This window comes from Rhodamnia argentea, chromosome 2 (genome assembly GCF_020921035.1).
Source record: "Rhodamnia argentea isolate NSW1041297 chromosome 2, ASM2092103v1, whole genome shotgun sequence".
Taxonomy (NCBI): domain Eukaryota; kingdom Viridiplantae; phylum Streptophyta; class Magnoliopsida; order Myrtales; family Myrtaceae; genus Rhodamnia; species Rhodamnia argentea.
Window position 1 is genome coordinate 35189512 of NC_063151.1, and position 19419 is coordinate 35208930.

General features: G+C 39.9%; 3 protein-coding genes across 4 annotated transcripts; all 3 read right to left on the minus strand.

Annotated features, from left to right (window-relative positions):
* Window positions 1–116: 116 nt before the first annotated feature.
* On the minus strand, window positions 117–2514 carry LOC115738301 (40S ribosomal protein S7). Its single transcript, XM_030670907.2, has 6 exons — window positions 2381–2514; window positions 1590–1674; window positions 1429–1502; window positions 1206–1329; window positions 488–670; window positions 117–376 (listed from the first exon to the last, which is right to left on the minus strand). The coding sequence occupies exons 2-6, from the start codon at window positions 1662–1664 to the stop codon at window positions 257–259; spliced, it is 576 nt and encodes a 191-aa protein (XP_030526767.1). The 5' UTR covers window positions 1665–1674; window positions 2381–2514; the 3' UTR covers window positions 117–256.
* Window positions 2515–5628: 3114 nt separating this feature from the next.
* On the minus strand, window positions 5629–9282 carry LOC115739987 (protein ABA DEFICIENT 4, chloroplastic). Of its 2 annotated transcripts, none has more exons than XM_048274823.1 (6): window positions 8937–9282; window positions 7400–7676; window positions 6840–6940; window positions 6210–6338; window positions 5978–6066; window positions 5629–5889 (listed from the first exon to the last, which is right to left on the minus strand). In XM_048274823.1, exons 1-6 carry the CDS (start codon window positions 8982–8984, stop codon window positions 5757–5759), a joined length of 777 nt encoding a protein of 258 aa, XP_048130780.1. In that variant the 5' UTR covers window positions 8985–9282; the 3' UTR covers window positions 5629–5756. The 2 variants fall into 2 exon arrangements, with proteins under 2 accessions (XP_048130780.1, XP_030529180.1); XM_030673320.2 differs by having other exon boundaries at window positions 7400–7634; window positions 8937–9238.
* An 808-nt stretch (window positions 9283–10090) lies between these two features.
* LOC115739965 (caffeoylshikimate esterase) lies at window positions 10091–15624 on the minus strand. The gene is made up of 9 exons (XM_030673285.2): window positions 15376–15624; window positions 15066–15274; window positions 14399–14428; window positions 13720–13846; window positions 13472–13618; window positions 11810–11940; window positions 11589–11726; window positions 11254–11352; window positions 10091–10400 (listed from the first exon to the last, which is right to left on the minus strand). Exons 1-9 carry the CDS (start codon window positions 15422–15424, stop codon window positions 10176–10178), a joined length of 1155 nt encoding a protein of 384 aa, XP_030529145.1. The 5' UTR covers window positions 15425–15624; the 3' UTR covers window positions 10091–10175.
* Between the last annotated feature and the right edge of the window lie 3795 nt (window positions 15625–19419).

The following is a 19419-nucleotide window of genomic DNA, read 5'->3' on the forward strand; positions in this document are numbered from 1 at the left end:
TTACTCCAATAAGAATACATTAGTCGACATCATATTATTCTTCTTCTTTAGGAGACTATATTATGATAAGAGAACTTCCATATTTTAAGAAGCAACTGAGGAGAAAGTAATCTTAAGGGAAGTGCCAAACCCAAGCTTCACTTCTCCAATGTAGGATACAGATCAAATATTAAGCAGTCAAAATTTCAAATGACTTCCTATTCAATGCAAACTAAACTCTCCAAAAAAAAACATCAGATCCACAAAGATAAGATCTTCAAGCCTCTTGAATCGGATATTCAAACACTACATCTTTTCCTGTAAGCTTCCTGTAAACTCCTCCAAAAGTTTCCAATTTGTTCTCGGTGTTGTTGCGCTCCTTGGGGTCCAAGAAAATCTGGACAAACCATGCAACAGCCCTAAGTTAGAGCAGGCTCCAAGTCACTAATAAAGCTATAACAAGTGTATTCTTGCAGCTGCATCTCATTCAAGAGATTTGCAGAATGACCTTCATTATTTTCGATCCATCAAGGCGGTATCTGACACGTTTTCCAACAATCTCGGCTGGATACACCACATCCTCCAGCATAGCATCATGAACAGCTGTTAAGGTGCGGGTACGGGGTCTCTGGGCAGCAGAGCCTTTCTTTGGTGGCCGCACTATTCTGCGGGTGGCAACAAGGACTACATCCTGCAATAACGACGACTTCAATGCTTGCAGCCAAACTGATGCCCTAAACTTGCAAGAACTTCAAGCAATCATCACAACTCACCACCCTTTGACATCTCAGGAACGAGTAGTTTACTTTAGGATACAATATAAAAATTCCTGATATTAACATGATTACTCATAACACAATAGGCTTAGCAATTGTAATGTAACATCACGAAATTGAAGTCTTCCACATGGACCCCCGAATCAAATGAAAGAAATGTCCCCTTTTCACGGCAAGATACTGAAAAGTTGAAAATCCCCCAATCTTATAACAATCAGAAGTATAAACGTTCCCTGTCGACAGCATTCTCACCTTACCAAAACCAATGACTGAGACTTAGCATCATTTATAGCACATATACATGTCATTTCTTACAAATAAAAGATACTGACACGTGCTTGCTGAGTTATTGCAAACAACTGGAAGCATTGACTGCTACCTTATTTCTCACAACAAAATTTCACTCTACACATCGCCAGAGTACAGTGACTCGTCTCAAATAACACATACCTTGCCACTGAATTTCTTCTCCAGCTCCCTAACAAGACGCAGGTGAATCTTGCGGAAAGCTTTCCTCAGTCTGTAGGGGACGAAGATAACAACAGCCTTACGGTTGCCAGCAATGTCCATTTCACTAGGCAATATAATGAAATTGAGTCAGATCATTGACACACCTATAAAAGGAACATATTTAAAAGCATTGCTTCTGAAAGCCAGGTAGTGAAAGTCATACACGGCAGAATTAATGAAAAGATCTTTCAATTCACTTTTCAGCTCCTGGTTGGTGTTCTCCAAGTCGAAGAATGTCTGCAACAACATCCAATTGAACTTTGAAATGATATAATGCAACACCAGAACACAGGAGAAAGTGACGCTCATCTGCCTGTCACTGACCTGTGCGACCATCTCCTCGAATTCGGAGGGCTCAACATCCTTGTCCTTATGGATCTTCCTCCTGGAGGTGTACATCTTGACAGATCTATTTCCATTCAAAGTAGTCAAATACCAAACGACAAAATAATAAGTGCACCTACAACTAACTGATATTACAAATGCATATCAAGGGACATTATCATCTGGCAGATCAGAAAAAAGATATCTTTTGTCGAATTCATGTTGGCGCATGATAAGTAACTTAATCACTTCACACTGGACATCAAATTGAAATACATGCTATTAAGGGTATAATCAACAGCAAAAAATGAAAAAAACTGTCTAGAATTACAGATGGGACTAACAGAAAGTATAAAACCTCGCAAAAATCGAATTTTCTATGCCGCCAAATACTTTCAATCTCCAGAGAATTGCTCTTTCGAGCCCTCACAAGTTATCTGAACTACATCTAGACTCTAAATCATCGTCACCCCAAATAACAATTGAGAAAAGGTCAAGAAACTCAGCATCCATGAAGCAACAGAAGACTCAATTTGACAGAATGAGTGATTCACCAGGGAAAGTTGAAATCTATGCACAACAAACACGAGGAAACAAAAGGGTGAATCTCAAACACATCAACGACCACTTGCCGTTTAAGTCAATCAAATGAAAACTGTTCAGCTCGAGTAACACAAATATATCAAAGGAGGAAGAATGTATTGCACGAATCCACATTCTAACGAAAACGGGAGGAATTAGTAATAGCGCCAAGTTGCTCGGACCAAAGAGCTTGATTCGAATATACTCACGTTCAAGAGGGTGTACCGAGAGTCGGCACGTCAAAGGCAAAAAGCTTGAAGGAAGTCTGCTCGCTGCCTGACGGAGGAGGGAAGTCGAAATGGAGAAGAAGGTTTATAAAGAAGAGAAAGCCAGTGTAACCCTAGCTCTCGCGATGGACGGTCTGGATTCGATTCGCATAATATTTGATTTTCCTCTCCTTCTTTTCCTCTATTTTTTTGGATTAAGCTCCCATATAATTATGACGAATTAATTGAATTATCGTCCCTCTTATCCAAGTAATTTTCATGCAAAATATATTATATATTATTCTTGAAAATAATTTAAAACAACCCATCAACTTTCACTAACATTTATTTATTAAGATGATGTCACCCGAACAATGCGATTTATCGATTACGAGATAATAATCATATAATCATATGTTAAACACTATTTCTTTCAAAAGAATATGTGACATATATCTAATGTAACCTATGCAAACAAAATTTGAAAATGACTATCAATTAAATTCTTATCTTTTTCTAATGTTAATTTAAAGCCATCCGTTTATTCAATAATTGAACTTACTTGATATTGTTGATTTTCATTTAGATATTCGGTAAAACCTACTTCAATTGGTAGGACCTGCCTTCTTATTGTGTCAAAGGTTCTGCAACCCCCATGAATGGAGCAAGTAAAAGCCTGTTTGGTAACAATTATATGTTTGGGAATAATTTCCGAGTATAAATGATTTTTTCTAATTCCATTTTCGAGAACAGATAAATAGATTTTATTTTTCACATGTTGCTTCTATTCAAAATTTGCTGCTTGGCCACTGATTTGTTCTCGAGAACAGAAAAATTAAGCGATGCTACCATGTTCCTTTTTTTGGTTCTCGAGAATAAAAGAACATGATTTCGAGAAACATGACCTTTACCAAACATGTCCTAATTTGATACTTATATTAAGAATTAAGTATAACTAAATAAATTTTTTTATACACATTTTCTTTTATCTTTGACAATTGATAAGCATAATTAATGAGGAAGAATTTAAGTTCAACCAAATTGAGTTTTTATAGATATTTTTTTCTGTATTTAGCAATTAATAGGCATAATTAACACCATTAGTGTAATGAGGTTAAATTATTTACTTTGAAAATCCTACAAATATTGATTTAATTATCTACCTTCATGGATATTCGAGCAAATTAAGGCTAATTTGTGAATTCTAGTTTAGAATATCATCTGATTTCAACATTAATAGAATACTATGTCATCTTATACGACTTACGTGATTGATTATCTCGAGAAAAGGTTCGTTGCTAAGCATATTAACCATAAATGTGCTTTTTTAGCTGTGAAGATGACAAAATATATACAATTAATTTTTTGAAAATTTGTCCAAAAAGTTCCGAACTTATTGTACAGTTATCAATTGAGTGCTAAATTTTCAATTTGGTTGATATATTCCCCAACCTTTGGATAATTTTTTAATATAGTTTATTTGGCCAATTTTAATCGGAAATCGCTGACATGACGGTCCAATCAATTTCAACTTTCCCATGTTGTACATGGTTGACGTCACGGTTTGTACGATTTCACTTTGAATTTTCTAATTTTTGTCCTTTCTTTTCTTTCTCTTTGCTTGTTTCTTATTTTTCCCATTCATTTTTTTTTCCCTTCGCCGGTTGCCGCCACAAACGAGGTCACAGGCTTCCTTGCCTGTGGCCACTGCCATGGAGGAGCGAGAGAAGGAGGGTTAGGGTTTGGAGGAAGAAGCTAAAGCTGCCACTGACGAAACTTGATCGATAGGAGAAAACGCCCGTGAAATAGTTTACGAGAGATTTCAACTGAGACAGTGCACACAACACAACTACCAGATCTGTGAAACCTATGCGAGCTCTTCTTTCGGGTGCATTCCACATTCGCTCGCGAGAACCGAGACTCTCGCCTGTGGCCAGCGAAGATGAACAGCGGTGTTAAAATTAAAAGAGAAAAGGAACAAGAAAAAATCAGTAAAATTTTCAAGATGATGTGTCTTTTATTCATTTTGTCCACGTCAGCCACAGATCCCGCCGCGTAGAACGGTCGGCACTGACTAGACCATCATATAAGCGGATTTCCGCCTGGATTGGCTAGATGGACTATATTGAAAAGTCGTCAAAATGGTTATGGTTACCTCAATAAAACTGGAAATTTTAGGACCGAATTGTGGGTCTTACAATAGATTTACGTCTTTGGAACAACTTTCCCGGCCTTAAACTCGCCGGAGACAATCCGGTAATGGTGAGCAGCGCGGTTTACATGAGTAATGGAGAATATGGACCCTCTGATGTGAATGTACAGTTTTCGGTTCCTTTCAAACGCATGCAGTGCACAGTATTATTCGATATCAAAGTTGGTTTCCTGAATTAAAGAATCCAACCAGACTTGTGTCATGCAGAACCAAAACTAGTGCTTTCATCTGATGTTTCATCATCCTCCTTATGCTTTAAGGAGACGGCCAATGTTCTTGATAGCTTGGAAATCGCCACAAACGACGGGAAGTTTAAGACAGCTGCGGAAGTGACCTTAGCTGTGGTGTGGCTACCGGTCGTGGCCCTTTCACGGTATAAAAGACTTGGCAGCAATAGTCGCAGTAGCATTCTCAGCTGCAGAGTTCGCCGGAATCTGTGAGGATGAAGCGGCAAGAGTACGTGGAGAGGCTGAGTTAGTATTCTCTCTTTCTTTTTTCTTCCTTTTGTTGAGTAAAGCCATTGCTTGCTTGCTTGGGGCTCGAAGTACACGCAAAACCTGCTTATATAGAAAAGCCATGTGTTGTCTTCCCATGGTCAGCCCAGTTAATTAATTGCGAGCCTTTCAGTCATTCCGATTGATATCGCAGTAACTGTAGTTTCCGCAAGGAGTAAATGTAACCCCTGTCCTCGTGCTTCACAGACAGGAGAAGAGCTCGCTGCCAATAGGCAAAAGAAGTGCCGGCTCGGGACTTTCTTTAACCCGGTAATTCAGGAGTCGCAACCCCTACTTTGGCTGAAGAAGCAGGCCCGAAAGGTTACAGACTGGGAGGGGCAACAGTTTCCACAAAACCTGCAAACTTGTTCATAATCATCGGCGCCTCAACCTCGCTAGATAATCTCGACCTCATTGCCCTGGTCAAGGAGGAGGTCTGGAGGAAGTTCAGGGTACGGTGAAAGGAAGAAATCCTTAACTGCATCCACACCCACCACAACGCTCCCCATCCAGAAATGGGTAAGCAATGATGCATAGTATGTCAATGAAGGAAACAACAAGAACGATAGTGTTGACAAAGAGAATGTAGATGGAATTTCAATGATGCACCAAATGAAGTTATTCCGTTAAAGCTTTATATCGTATTTGTTTTCACGATAAATGAATCTATTGATCAGTCGCTCGTTCCCCTGGTCAGTGCTTTCGTGACGAAGTGAGTGGCGATTCCAATGGGACAGAACAGCAAGCAAAGAGAGACTGAATGCCGCGTCTCGATTTGGTTTTCCAATCCATCGTGGAAGACCTGCCTGCATTTAGTACGTTGCAACTGTCAATATTGTGTGTGCCTCTGTGTGTGTGTGTGTGTGAGAGAGAGAGAGAGAGAGAGAGAGAGACCTTGCAGCAAAGAGATCTACAGCCAGCAAGTGAATCCATCCAGAAGCTACAGTCATTTCACTTGTGAACAACTTTTTAATCCCAGGAAGCTGCACAATTCACAAACAACATAAAGATTGGAAGACTCATAAAATAGCACGCTAGTTTTCTGAGAAAAATGATAGGTCGTTCGGAATCAAATGTACAAAGAGCACAAGATGATAGAACCAGCTTCTTCTAATCGAAGACACACCTCTGGCAAGAAATGTTTGCTTGAAAACATCGCCTTCAGCGTGTCAGGCGTCCAGGAGAGGTATAATAAGTACGCATAGAAAAGCCCAAGCACGATAAATGGTACACCAGTCTTCATGGATTTCTTAGTCTGCATTGTGCTCAAACATAATGACCCAATCATCACAAATTAATACCATTGGGCCAGTTGAAAACATCAAAAGATCAAGCTTCATTACATGGAAAAAACAGAAGATTCGGACCCTCTGGTTCGCACAACATGTAGAGCAAGCAAGAATTGTCCAAAATAAAAAATTCACCACAGGAATTTATCTTGACACAGCAGACAACAGCAAACAATCTGCATAACCAACTGAAGTGAATCTGTCACGCAATTTTAAGTTCAACCGACTAACATGCAAGCAGTAAGACTGCAAGTTGGATAATGGCTAATAAGTGAAAAAGAGACATTTTTCCCCCCTCACGAAAACATTTCTAAAATAGATGCTATCAGATGAACTTGCTAGATGGAACCATAGAATTTGCAGGAACCTTAAAACAATGAACTGACATCAGATATTAAGTAATTTGAATGACTATGCAAATGAATTTCAAACAGTTAAAAAAAGAAGAAAGGGAAGAGGGAAAACACCAGTTCGGCCTGAGGAGCAACAACCATGAGAGTGTAGAAAGGGAGAACAGCCACAGTTCCCCACGTGAAAGCACTGCTAGCGATTTGAGATGTTGTCAACCCTGCAACAGGTTAATAGTCTGAGATATGGCGCAAAAAGGTAGCGTGAAAAATTTTAGGCACTCCCAGAATGAAACATTTTTCCTTACTCCAGATGTAATCTTGAACATCTGTTCAGATTTTTTTGTGGGTCCTACTGTTATCCTTTCTCTAAGATTGATGGTTGTGATTGACTGCTCTAGGAGAACCAAAAGATCTACTCCATCAATTCACCATACTTGCTCATTGGACCATCCAATCCTGTTCTAATTTCTCAGGAACCTAACTTTCCTTGACAAATTAAAGATTGGCAGATGAAATAATCACTTCTTTTTTTTGTCTCACATTGTGTGTGGTGTGGAGCCACAACGAAAGAAAGGTTATATTGACTCATCACCGGGAAGCAAAATCAATATTATCCATCCAACAGGACTACAGTATCAGTGCTATAACGAGAAAGCACCAAGTTTTGCAAAACTTACAAGAAGCATGCACACTACGGGCTTTCTGGTTTCGAATGAATCTTGCTGAGTGTGGTATTGTAACAATTCTTGATCCTCGGGCAAAACTCCACTCCCTGCGTATATCATCTCCTGCCCTTGGAATCTGTAGGCCTAAAAGCTCAGTGTTGCAGCCTTTCAGAGGAAACGAGGATCTTTGATGTGCTCCAACAGAATTTTTATCGGAAGCCTTTCTCATCAATCTTGAACAGCCAATCTGTCCAAATGAAGTTGAAATTGTGAGAACAGCTCTCAGACCCTGACAAAGTTCATCTAAATTGTGAACGAAGGTACTCATGGAAATGAGGGATTTAAATCATTATTTCAGGTTTCAAACAGATGCAAGTAATTGTCGTTTTGTTTATGGTCCTGATGTAATATCAAACTTCCATTACCAGATACATCTATTACGAGAAACATGAACTGCAAACGATACAATATTCCAACTTATCTACATGAACGATGATAAGTAATCATAATGTCGATGTTTATAAACTTTCCACTTCATCTGAATTGTGCCTGCACCCTAAAATTCCCTATCAATTAACCTAGAAATGGGAAAAAAATCAACACTGATATATGTTTTTCCTACCACAATAAGTTTCAAAAAACCATCTATACCATGTTTTAAGGCTATTATTGACTTAACTAGTCATATACTTTAGTAACACAATGTCAACAAGAATGCACCCAAAAATATGACATGAAATTGAGCCATAGCAGGTAGGAACGCATTATATTCCAATCTGATACGGTTGACAGGTCATAGCCTATCCTTATACAATACACCAGATATGGCCGCAGCAACTCTTTAGTTACAGAGGGATATTGGTGGTTTAAGAGAGGAAAGAACATATGCAATTAACAGAAGCAACTAATCGGGTAATCAATCACGCTGTGCATTTGGGATTGTGATCCTCCCATCGGAGGCCCACATTGAACGCAAAGGAATAGCTTTTGGGAACACAACATTCAAGCGGCCTGCTCGAGTCCCATGACAGTACCAACACTCGAAACTTTCCCAAATCAAGCACACGAGATCACCCAGAGGTACAGAGTAACATAGAGTTTACATATAAGCACACAGGACATTACAAAAGCAAAGAGAGATTGCTTGCAATGACCAATTTTCAGAACGTTGAAGCATTAAACAGAGAATAAAAATGCTGACTTGACTGCATTATTCTTATCATCTGCTAAACGAATCCAAACAACAAGAAACACGTACTTCATTTCCAATGAAAGATATCCTCAGTGAAGCAGACTAAAATTCGAACACTTTCTTTCTTTTCATTTCATTTCATTTTAATGTCTCGCCATGGGACACCCGCAAATGCGCAATCCACAATCAAACACAGAACAGTTCGAGCAAAGGGCCTTGCAAGAACGCCCGGAACATTCAAAATTTGGAACATGGAAAGAACCCAAACAACAATAAAAACTGAGCTAAAATTAGGAATCACAAGAAAGAAAAGGGCATTTCAAGAAATGGGAACAGAAAAAATGATCAGATTGATACCTGGAGGGGAGTGAAGTGGGCATAGCAAAGGCAAGAAGAGAAGCCCATTTTTGCAGCAAGAACGAGATGTCCAAACCCGATAACGCCTTCTTCATTCGCTTATGCTTTTTATAATGAATTAACAGCTTGAACCTCCTCCGAAAGCCACAGTGAGGTGGGGTATTTCCTATTTCGAGCAAAGCAAGCGAAGACCCGCAGCTCAAAGTTTTCTCGAGAGAGGGAGAGAGGGAGAGAGAGACAGAGAGAAATAGTGGGAAACAGGAAAGGTGCCTTCTTGTTTGAAGGATGTCATCAGCAGCGCACTGAGTCGAAGTACCATAAGAAGTAGAGCCGTCCACATGCACTCACGTGTGTGTCCACTGTCCAGTCCCATTAATGACATCTCCCCCGACATTTTGAGTGAGGACGGTGAAATTGCCATTGGCTGGACGGACAGGGTAGACCTTAGTATTAGGTTGTTTGCCATCTTCCTTTCTTGTTTGACTGGTTTATTAGGTTTTCTCTGACCAATCACGTGTTGACACATCGGAGTGCATGCATACGATTCTCCAAGTGTTTGGTGTTTATTTGGAAGATTAAAACATGACTTGCCCATAAAAGAAAGAAAACTTGAGATGCTCGTGTGAGTTGGATCGGCCTCTCACGTGCAGCCACTTTCACCATATTCTCTTAGGATAATTGCAATCCCATGGTGAAGGGCCAAAATCTTGTCGAGACCAATGGATGGATTCAAATGAGCTGTCGCGTGGCTGAGATCTCCCATCGCCGTGGATTGAGGACAAAGGGCCTTTTTCTGGGTTTCTTCACTTCATGGAAAGCTAATGTTGCTTACATTTATAGTAAGGCTTACAACTAGGGCTCTAGGAAAAATGCAACCACAAGGCCTGTGAGAGAACCTTCTAATCTTTCCTTGTGAAAGCTTCTACTGCATACATTGCACATACTTCCGTTCAACTAATGCCGGGTCGAGTATCCCCCTGTCGTGTTTGATTCAAACTGATTAGCAAAATTACACACTTCCATTCATCAGTCGATACCATCAACTGTACCACTAGCCAGTGCACGGGTCGTCAAAACCCAGAACTTCGTACAAAATATCTCCTCATTTTTTCCATCACCTAAAGGCAGAAGTAGGATGTATTGACCCTCCAAAGTTTTATTCCGGGACAGAGTATTACTGAGCGCATGAATGAATCAATGTGGATTTGTTTTTACATAGCATACAAGTCCGTAGTGACATCACACGTCGCTTTTCGAGCTGTGCTCATCAAGCCAGGAGATGATATCACCGAAAACACGGAGAATCGTTTCATCAGGTTCGCCCTCGAGAAGAGCATGATAGGCATCGGGATACATGATGAGTTTTTTGTCCTTACTGCTAGCCTTCTCGTACAGGACCTTGCTCACCGATGGATCAGTTACTCTATCCGCCTCTCCGTGCAGAATCAGAAGCGGAAGCGAGACCTAGCAAGTTCCAGCATGACAATCGTAAATTAAATTCAGTAAAATCTTATCAATCAACTCAAAACTGAGACAGTCTTTAGCCTGACCTGGTAGGCCTACATATAATTATATTAAGAGCCAAGGTGAGAACAGGACTATACTTGTCCATAGAAAAATGAAAACTCACAAAATACAATGCGAACACCCTTGCTATCATGTGTCAACAAGGTTTTCTAATGTGCAACAAAAGAGTTGAACAGAAAAGCCTCAAGCAGCTCCAAATCCAACTATACCGGGGTAATCAGAAAAGAGTGATTGAAATCAACGTTATAGCATCCATCACTGTATAAGAATCAAATTGTTGCTAGAGTACAAAGACGAAAAAAAGAAAAACAACTCAAATGTGAGCTCAAGATCAAATCATTTATTTTATTTCCATACACATGCAGATACTAAAACAAGCACAGAGAATAACTGTAACAGTGATGACTTCACTCCAGAAAAGCTTATTGCCATCTCAATTCCTTCCTGTTAGTTTAAGTCCGAAAACCGAACCATGAAACTTTCATATACTATAAACTTAAGTTTACACTTTTTTGTGATTGATTTAAACATAACCAAGTATTCAATACAATGTCTTTATGGAAATTTCACATATTCAAAGACTCAGAGTATCTTCAAGTGTGTGACTTAAATTCTCAGAGATCCTGAAGTATATAACTAGCATCTAGCACTAGAAGTATAAAGGCGTATGCTGTCCGACAGAGGTTGAAAATGACCCAATACGTGCTTCTTGGGGAACCCAAATTTCATAGACACACTATGCATCTAATTTAAATGACTGAGTCAATTAGGATTCCTGGCATGCAGATACCTCTTGCAACCGGCGCTCTATCTCTTGGGTAGTCCTTAGCATCTCTACAGCAGTCTGTAGGCGCGGTTTGTGTCTGTAGGCAATAACATTATAGGCAGTCTGCAATAGGAGAATTTGTCATATATCACAGCTACAGGTTACTGCGTTATGTTTTGATAAACAAACACACAAGATAAAAATGTCACAAAGAGGAGGATTGGTGGTGCTCAAGGCATTTAAAGGACCAAGGAGAAACATCATCACAGCAGAAAACTTTGAAGCATCAATATTAACTAGATATATTTATCTTTCCATAACAATTCTTGCATCCAAGAAATGCTTGCATAGAAACAAACCAGTGCCCTCTTTTTTGGTTCCCTAAAAGCTGCTTCAGCCAAATCCTTCTCTGGAACTAACTTCTGCTTCGGTAGAAACTTGGCTACACCAATTAGGATCTGCGTGAGTATCCATGGAGGGACCATATCATCTGCAATCTAGACAACTCACTTTCATTAGCTACCCATTGCACGCCACAGCCAAAAAAAAAGTTAACATAAGACTGGCTTGAGAGACATACTTTGCACATAGGTGCAACAAGAACAGCCCCATCCCAAGCATTAGGCTGTTTTAAGTGCACCTTCAGGACAACAGCCCCACCCAGAGACTGCCCAAAGAGGAAGCTTGGAAGATCACGGTAATCTGGGTTCTCTGCAAGGAATTTGACCAAATGTAATGAGATTAGGTTGCACAAATATGCACTCCGATGATGTGCTCTTAGAAAGCACAATAATGATAAGAAACCCGTGCATGTATACCTCGCAAAGGGGTGATTCTTTTATGAAACCACAACCACCAGTGTGACACGAGATACAGAGAATCTTAGGGATTATTTGCAGGTAAAATTTCCTAGGAAAGCACGACGAATTCCTTTCTGGCTAATGAACGCGTTTCAGGATCCATGGACACAAAAATCTAGACTTCAAGGAACCAAATTCAGGTGTTATGCATCTTGACTATTCATTAGGTTCAGAATTTCGATTGAACTGTGTTAAAGTTTCTTCAAGAGCATTCTGTGGCTTATATTGATTGGGAAGGGAGCATTTCAACGGGAATACACATTCAAGAAGCCGTTTCTTATGTAATAACGTTGTTAGATCTCCTTTTACTAAACCATCAGAAGGAAGAAGAGTAATCCCAACAATATCCCCTTTATCAGCCATGTGTAGCAAGTGCAAATACATTTCATCTACCAAAAGGGCTTCATGGTTGAAGGTGGCCAATAAGTACATTTTTTAACCCATGGGAGAACGATATCAAATATGAAGGAGCAAAATATGAAATGCAACTAGAAATGAGTCGGACATGAAATTACAAGGGAAAAGTATCATGTAAGGAACACTAGCTTTGGCTCATGTGAAGAAGTATTTTGAATACAATTTTACACAGCAAAACTTTCTGTGATAAATTAACTAAATCATTTCCACTCGTCAATTGCGATACAGCAACAGGCAGCATTGGTCATTCGACACATGATTTCTATGCCAACACATTTTCTAGAAAACCTCAGGGAAGAGATGGCTCTGAGTGTAGTTGAGAAAGGACCATAAGTAACCTTATATCATGCTCCACTGGATGATGAATAAGATCCTCCACAAGGTATGTTATTATCATTGTCATTTGTTGGCTCACGACTGCACCGAGTAGGTGGCATATACAATGTCCCAGTCATATGCAGATATGTTGCCTTTCACCAGCTCTCTCACGTACGCCAGAGGGCAATAGGGTGCTCAGAGTTCATGTAGTCAACAATCTAGATAACACTCTCTTCAGCCAAAACTTTTCATGGAGAACCAAGAGTTTCACTCAACTTAGAGGCCACAGCATTTCTTATTCCTCATCAGCTCTGAAATTCTAACAGTACTATCTAGTGGTGAGACTTCCTTCACAACATGACCCAAACTCACCTATTTGCTAGTTGCTACCACAAATAAAATGCTCATTTGCAAACCAGGACATCATAAATCACGATAGTCTTCTTTCTAGAGGCACCAATCAACCTCCAGGATGGCTTGGAACACCATGCCAGGAGTCCTTTGAGAATTTTTTCATATTCAGAAGGGATATTGGAAACATGACTGCCTCACCCAGAAAAAATGTAGCTGGCAATATGCTTTCTTTAGCTACCTTTCAAATAAAGCACCTAAAGTCTGTGAGTACTTAATGAGGCTTGTTAACGTACCTTTAACTTTTGAGAAATGTTCAATAACATCGTCAACTATCCTGTCAAAGCTTGGAATGTAGCAGTGAAGACCTTCTGAAAGGCCTAATCCTGGGTAATCCATGGCGAACACACCATATCCTTCTGATGCCAATTTCCTAGCAATTCCTGCAAAAAAAAAAAAAAAAATGCATTGACTAGTTTATTTGCATGTATTGGAGGAGTCATCAGACAAAGTCGATCGCTTCCACTTTACAGGAAATACATGCCTTCAAAGAAAAAAGTGCAGGTGTCTCCATAACCATGGCAATAGCAAACAATTGCTTTGAGCTGAGATGTGTCTGGAAGCCAGCTTTTTGTGAAAATCTCCAGTCCTCTAGAAGTCACCTCATATTTCTGAACAAAGAACCTGAACTGATTAACTTCTTTGTGCTGAAATGTGTCTGGAAGCCAACTTTTATTGGAATAAAAAGCAACATGAGTAGCTGATGTCAGACAAATCCTTAACTGAGCCGCTTCTGCTGGTAACTAAAATGGCCAGAAAGTAAAAGAAAGAAGTCTATCCTTTTACTCGGTCCTATTTTTCCTGAGGAATAAGAATTGGCATTCTGTGTGTAGCAGCACTTACATTTAGGTGTGTTTGTGTATTTAAATAGAATCTCCGCAAGTTAAGTTCAACTAGCAACAGCACCATAAGCAGATTAATGTCGCATTTCAGAGTAGGGGGCCAAACAGATACTCCACTTCTCCATGCTATGCAAATTAATTAATAGGCTTGGATGGGTATATGTAATTGGTTGTTCCAAGGAATAATGGGAGCTACACCAAAGAAAGAAAGGCTCTGAGAACAAATGAGTGCTTCAGTTTTGCAACAATAATCCTCAAATAGACGAGGGCTTCCGAATATGTAACTGGAGTACTAATATGAACCATAAGGTTTATTATTACCTCCTCCATTTTCAATCCTTCATGCGGCATCTGCAACAAGAGAAAACACAAATAAATCAGATGTCCCCTGATAAATAACTCCGACTCTGTAATTACAACATCAGCAGTTGCAGCAAATTGCGTCAGAAATAAAGCAGTGATTAAAAACATGGCAGCACAGTGATAATAGTAATCCCAAACAAGAATCCCAGGGAATAGCAAGTTCCTTGCAGTCCGGCACAACGCTGACTCAGCTAAACGGCGATGTTCTTTTAAGTTCAGTCCATAGCAAAGGACACTGAGATGAACTAATGTGGGGTAGCATGCTTTACTAAGTTTATGTTTGTTCGATGCAACAAATTAGAGAACAGACGCGAACATGAGGCTGGCCAATACGGACAACCTTGAACTATTGAAAGCAACTAACATAACAGACAGAAAAGACAGAAACTTTGTTAGGATTCCATGCCTAGAAGTAAACATCATTGCTATTTGAAGGGGATTTGATTACTACAGTATGAAAACATCCCACATTAGTCCCGGGATATTGAAAAATATCTGAAACATCAACCAATGCCGGAGCACCTAACTCTGCGACCGCCCAATAAATGCCAGAAAGCAACAAGACAAGACATTATCTGAATTCAGACATGACAAATACAACGGCAACAACAACGACAGTGATTACCTTGAAGAGAACGTGATCAATCCCAAGCTGAACATCCTTAAAAGCCTCGCGAGCCCGCCTCCTCGCAGGCGCTTCGTCCATGTTCGCGTCAAGAATCTCCTGCACCTCCGCATCCACCTCCTCGAACCTCACTGGCTTCGCCATCGCCGCTCTGCTTTCCCTCCCTCTCCTCCTCCCACTCAAGAGCGAGCAAAACCTAGCACCAAATCCTAGCACGCCATTTTCATGGCGGCTTCACTTTTCACCCCCAAGCCGGCGACCGAGAAAAAAGTAATCAATGACCAGCGCGAAAAGAACGGGGAGGTAGTACCCTTTTGAGAGCGGCGACCCTGGAACTTTATGACGGGTTTCAAAGGCATGTGGAGGTCCGTTTTGAATACGGTTTTGTTGGGTCAGAGCCAGAGATGAAGACAGAGAGAGGGAAAGTGCGAAGAAGGAGCCAGAGGGAATACGAAATCTTCGCAGCTTCGAGATGGTGGACGATGGGGGTCTCGTGGAATCTGGGTCTGCGTTCTCTTTTTTCCTTCTGGGTGGATTAAAAAACAGATTCTATTCCGATTTCAGCGCTCATGGGATTTCACCTTGACGAAAGTTTCCATTTTTTTTTTTTCCTGGTCTTAAAAATTTGGGTCTTGGGCTTGGAATCGTGTTCGTCGATTTGCTCCGATTGATGAGTGCAAACGTTGAACACGTCGTTTGCCATTCGGACACGTTCGAAAGTTCCGAGCGAGAGAGGAAGCGACAGAGATGGTTCGATGGTGGACGGCATGCGTGCCGCAACTGTTCCAAGTCGGGCTCACCACCGTGATCGCAACTTTTTTTACGAAATCTGGGGGACGGTGGTTTCTCGCTTTTTCGCCTCCGTTCCATGGAGTGGAGGCGCAGTCATAGAATTAGATAGCTATTCGACTACGATAGAATAGAGTGGGGCCAATAATGGATTGTTGTGAATAGATGGTTCTTTATCGGTTTAATCCTGTGAATAGATGGTTATTATTCCTTTACAGGGACTTTGCCCTGGACGTCCAGCCACTCTGTGAATTCTCTTCCATCTCCCTATCGCCACCACTGCCGATGCCGTCGCCCGACACGCCACAATCGGGTCATCGAAGCCAGGACCATGGTAGTTGCCAAAGTTGCAGAGGTCGCCGATGGCGGTTCTATTACCCATGGTTAGAGAGGAAAAGTATCTAAAAAATCATAAACCTTTTGTATGTATATCAATTTAATCCTAAATTTTTTGTATTTGTGCCAATTCAATCCCAAACTTTTTTCATTGGCCAGATAGACTCAATTGACACAAATGAAAAAAGTTTGGGATTGAATCGGCACCAATATAAAAGGTTTAAGAGTTTTTAGACACTTTTTCGGTTATGAGAGGCGAGAGGGAGGAGGAAAAAGACGCGAGGTTTTTTGTTTTTGTTTTTGTTTTTTCCGGGATGGATGTAATTGTTCCATTTGAATCACAAGAAGCAAGCGAAAGATATCGTGCGGGACTGACAGTTGATAGATACAACAATTTTAACCGTAATTTAGCTTATAGGCGTGTGATAGCTATAAGGGTTTAACCATCACTATCGACATCAGATCCTTTGCTTAGGAGTTACGACAAAAGAAACTTGTGTCCATGGACAGATGCTATCTAAAGTGATAAATACCAAATACAGAGAGAGAGATAAGAATGGAACTTCGTTAGAATATTTTGTTCACTTATTTTTATGATTTAGCAGTCACGTTAAGTTTGGGTAGGATTTTGCGGACCTCGACTAATCCATCTCTCCAACAATTTGCGCTACTCGCATTATTCCGATGAATTCAGAATATTTCTCCCGGCTCGAACCCAAGACTATGACGGGACGGGACGGGACGGGAAGTGTGGCTCAACCTGTCAACCCCCAATTCTATTGGGGTTGGAATCTTGGATGCTCTCCATCCAAGCACATCGGGCAAGTCATGATTGTTAAGGAATAAAATCATAATACTTTTCATTAATACTTAGGCTCCGATTGTTTTGCAAAAAATATTTTTCAAAAAGTCATGTTTTCAATAAATAATAATATTTTTTGGCATTTAGCTAAGACCTAAAAATGAATTGGAAAATATTTTTCATTGTTTAGTAGGGAGTTGATCTTCCTAGGGAAAATTACCAAAAAAAAATTTGAAATATTAATTATATTTTAGGTTTGCTAATAACAAATAATTAATTTTATTTTCCTTTTTTTTTCTTTGCCGGTCCACGATCGTGGGGACTAACCACAATCGCTCGCCTAAGGCCAACAAGGCTCGAGCCTCGCCAGATCCGGCAACCCTCAGCATGCTAAGCTCGATGGCCTTCTCCTCGATCCCACCTAACTCACGCCCTACAATACTTTCAAAATTGAGCCCGAAGCTAGACAAGGTTGAGTGCAGAGCTTGAAGGTGCACTTGGGGGCGAGCTCCACGATCTTGCTGTAGGCGGGGTTGAAGGCGAGGATCAAGGGTTGGAGGACGAAATCGGCGTCTAAGAGGGAGAGGTTGAGCAGAGGAGGTGAGAGGAGGCTCCGCCGAGGCGGGGGTGGCTCCGATGGTGGAGGGGATGGTCTCGAGCTAGTAGATTTGCTAGAGGAGACGACGTACCAATGCACCAGGGGCGAGAGCATCGAGAGAGCCCTAGCGAGAAAGATAGCAAATGATTTCCTTTTTGAAAGTTTTAGAAGGATATTTTTCATTGGCCAAAAAGCAATTTTATTTGACCACATATTTTACTTCCCAAAACACTACAATCCGTGGAAAATATTTCCCAATAAAACTTTTTCTGTGTGTTTGTTCGTGAAAAACTTCGCGTTGAAGGAAAATACTTTCCATAAAATAATTTTTTAGGAAAATACTATAATTTTTTTTTATCTCATTTGGAAAATGATTTCAATCTCATGATTCTGTTTGAGACAAAAACAACTTTCAATTTTTAAATTTTTTTTATTTTTATTTTATTTTTTTCTTTTCCTTCTTCCTCGGTTGCAACGTCCTCCACCGCAATCGGCTGGTGGCAAACATGGGAGAGCTCAAGGCTCGCCGACCAATAGGCCGTCACCGAGGCCCGGCGACCAGCAGAGGTAGAAGTAAAAAAAAAAAAAAAAAGAAAGAAAATAAAAATAAAATAAAATAAAATAAAAACGTTTTTAAAAAATAAAAATATAAATGAAAGTACATAATATAAATTTTTAAAAAGACTAATAGTTCGAAAAGTGTTTTCACCTCTTTAGTATAGGAATTCACTTTTCTAATTTTGTACATGAATTTTTTGTTAACTGGAAAGTATTTTCCATTGACTAAATCATTTTCAGCAAAACAAACGAGTGAAAGTCCAGAAAACTAATTCTCGGAAAACACTTGCATTCAAACAAACACACCGTTAATTTTATTTCGGGTACGACGGTGATTATATATAACATGAAAAATATTTTTATTGGATTATTGATAATTATTTTAAAAGATTAAAATATTGAATGAAGGCGTAGTAATGACGCTCTCCTTCACGCATAGAATGATCTTTGATCGAAGACTATGAGTGCATTTGTTTTTCAGGAAAATAAATGATTTGAAAAACTATTATCCTAAAAATGGTCATTCTTTATATCGTGGAATAACCAGTCAATGAAAAATGTTATCATAATGAACAATAATTTATGACTGAATATTTTCTTGTACGATCATTCAATTCTTTTAGCAATACAAAGGACGAGTTTTAGGAAAATATTTTTCATTTAAGTTATCTTCTTCAAAGCAAATGCGTCCTAAAGCATAGAAATATATAGTAGGATAGACAGATATGGGTTTGGAAATATTTGAACTCGGAACCTCTTATTCTGATGCTATGTTAGAATGTCTAATTCAAATGCTTAAACAAATTTAAGTAGATGGTGACCATGTATATAAAAAGAAAGTATAAATGAACCTCATAGTTTAGTGATTGCGATATAGGACTGTTGACACCTAGAATCACCTAGGGTGTCACGTGACAAGTACGTGGGGATGGTATGATTACCTACAGGTGAGCGTCTTGGAATCGGGTTCTGATGGATCAAGAGGATGCCACGCGTCAGAGGCGGTAGTTCCCAAAAAGCAGAGGGAAAAGACGTGCGAAGAAACCATGAACAAAGCAGTTATGCAAAAAAGCAATAATCCCAAAAGGTGGAAAAGGAAGTGGCGCGCAAATCCATGAACCGTCGATGAAAATCGTCGAAGGGTGGAAGAACGTGCAGAGGCGGTTACCAAGAAGCTCCCTATAAATATCGCAGATCATTCAACAAGGAAACCCCTCGAACAACTCAACAAACAAATCTTTACTCTTTTACCTAGTCTTTAGTTTAATCGT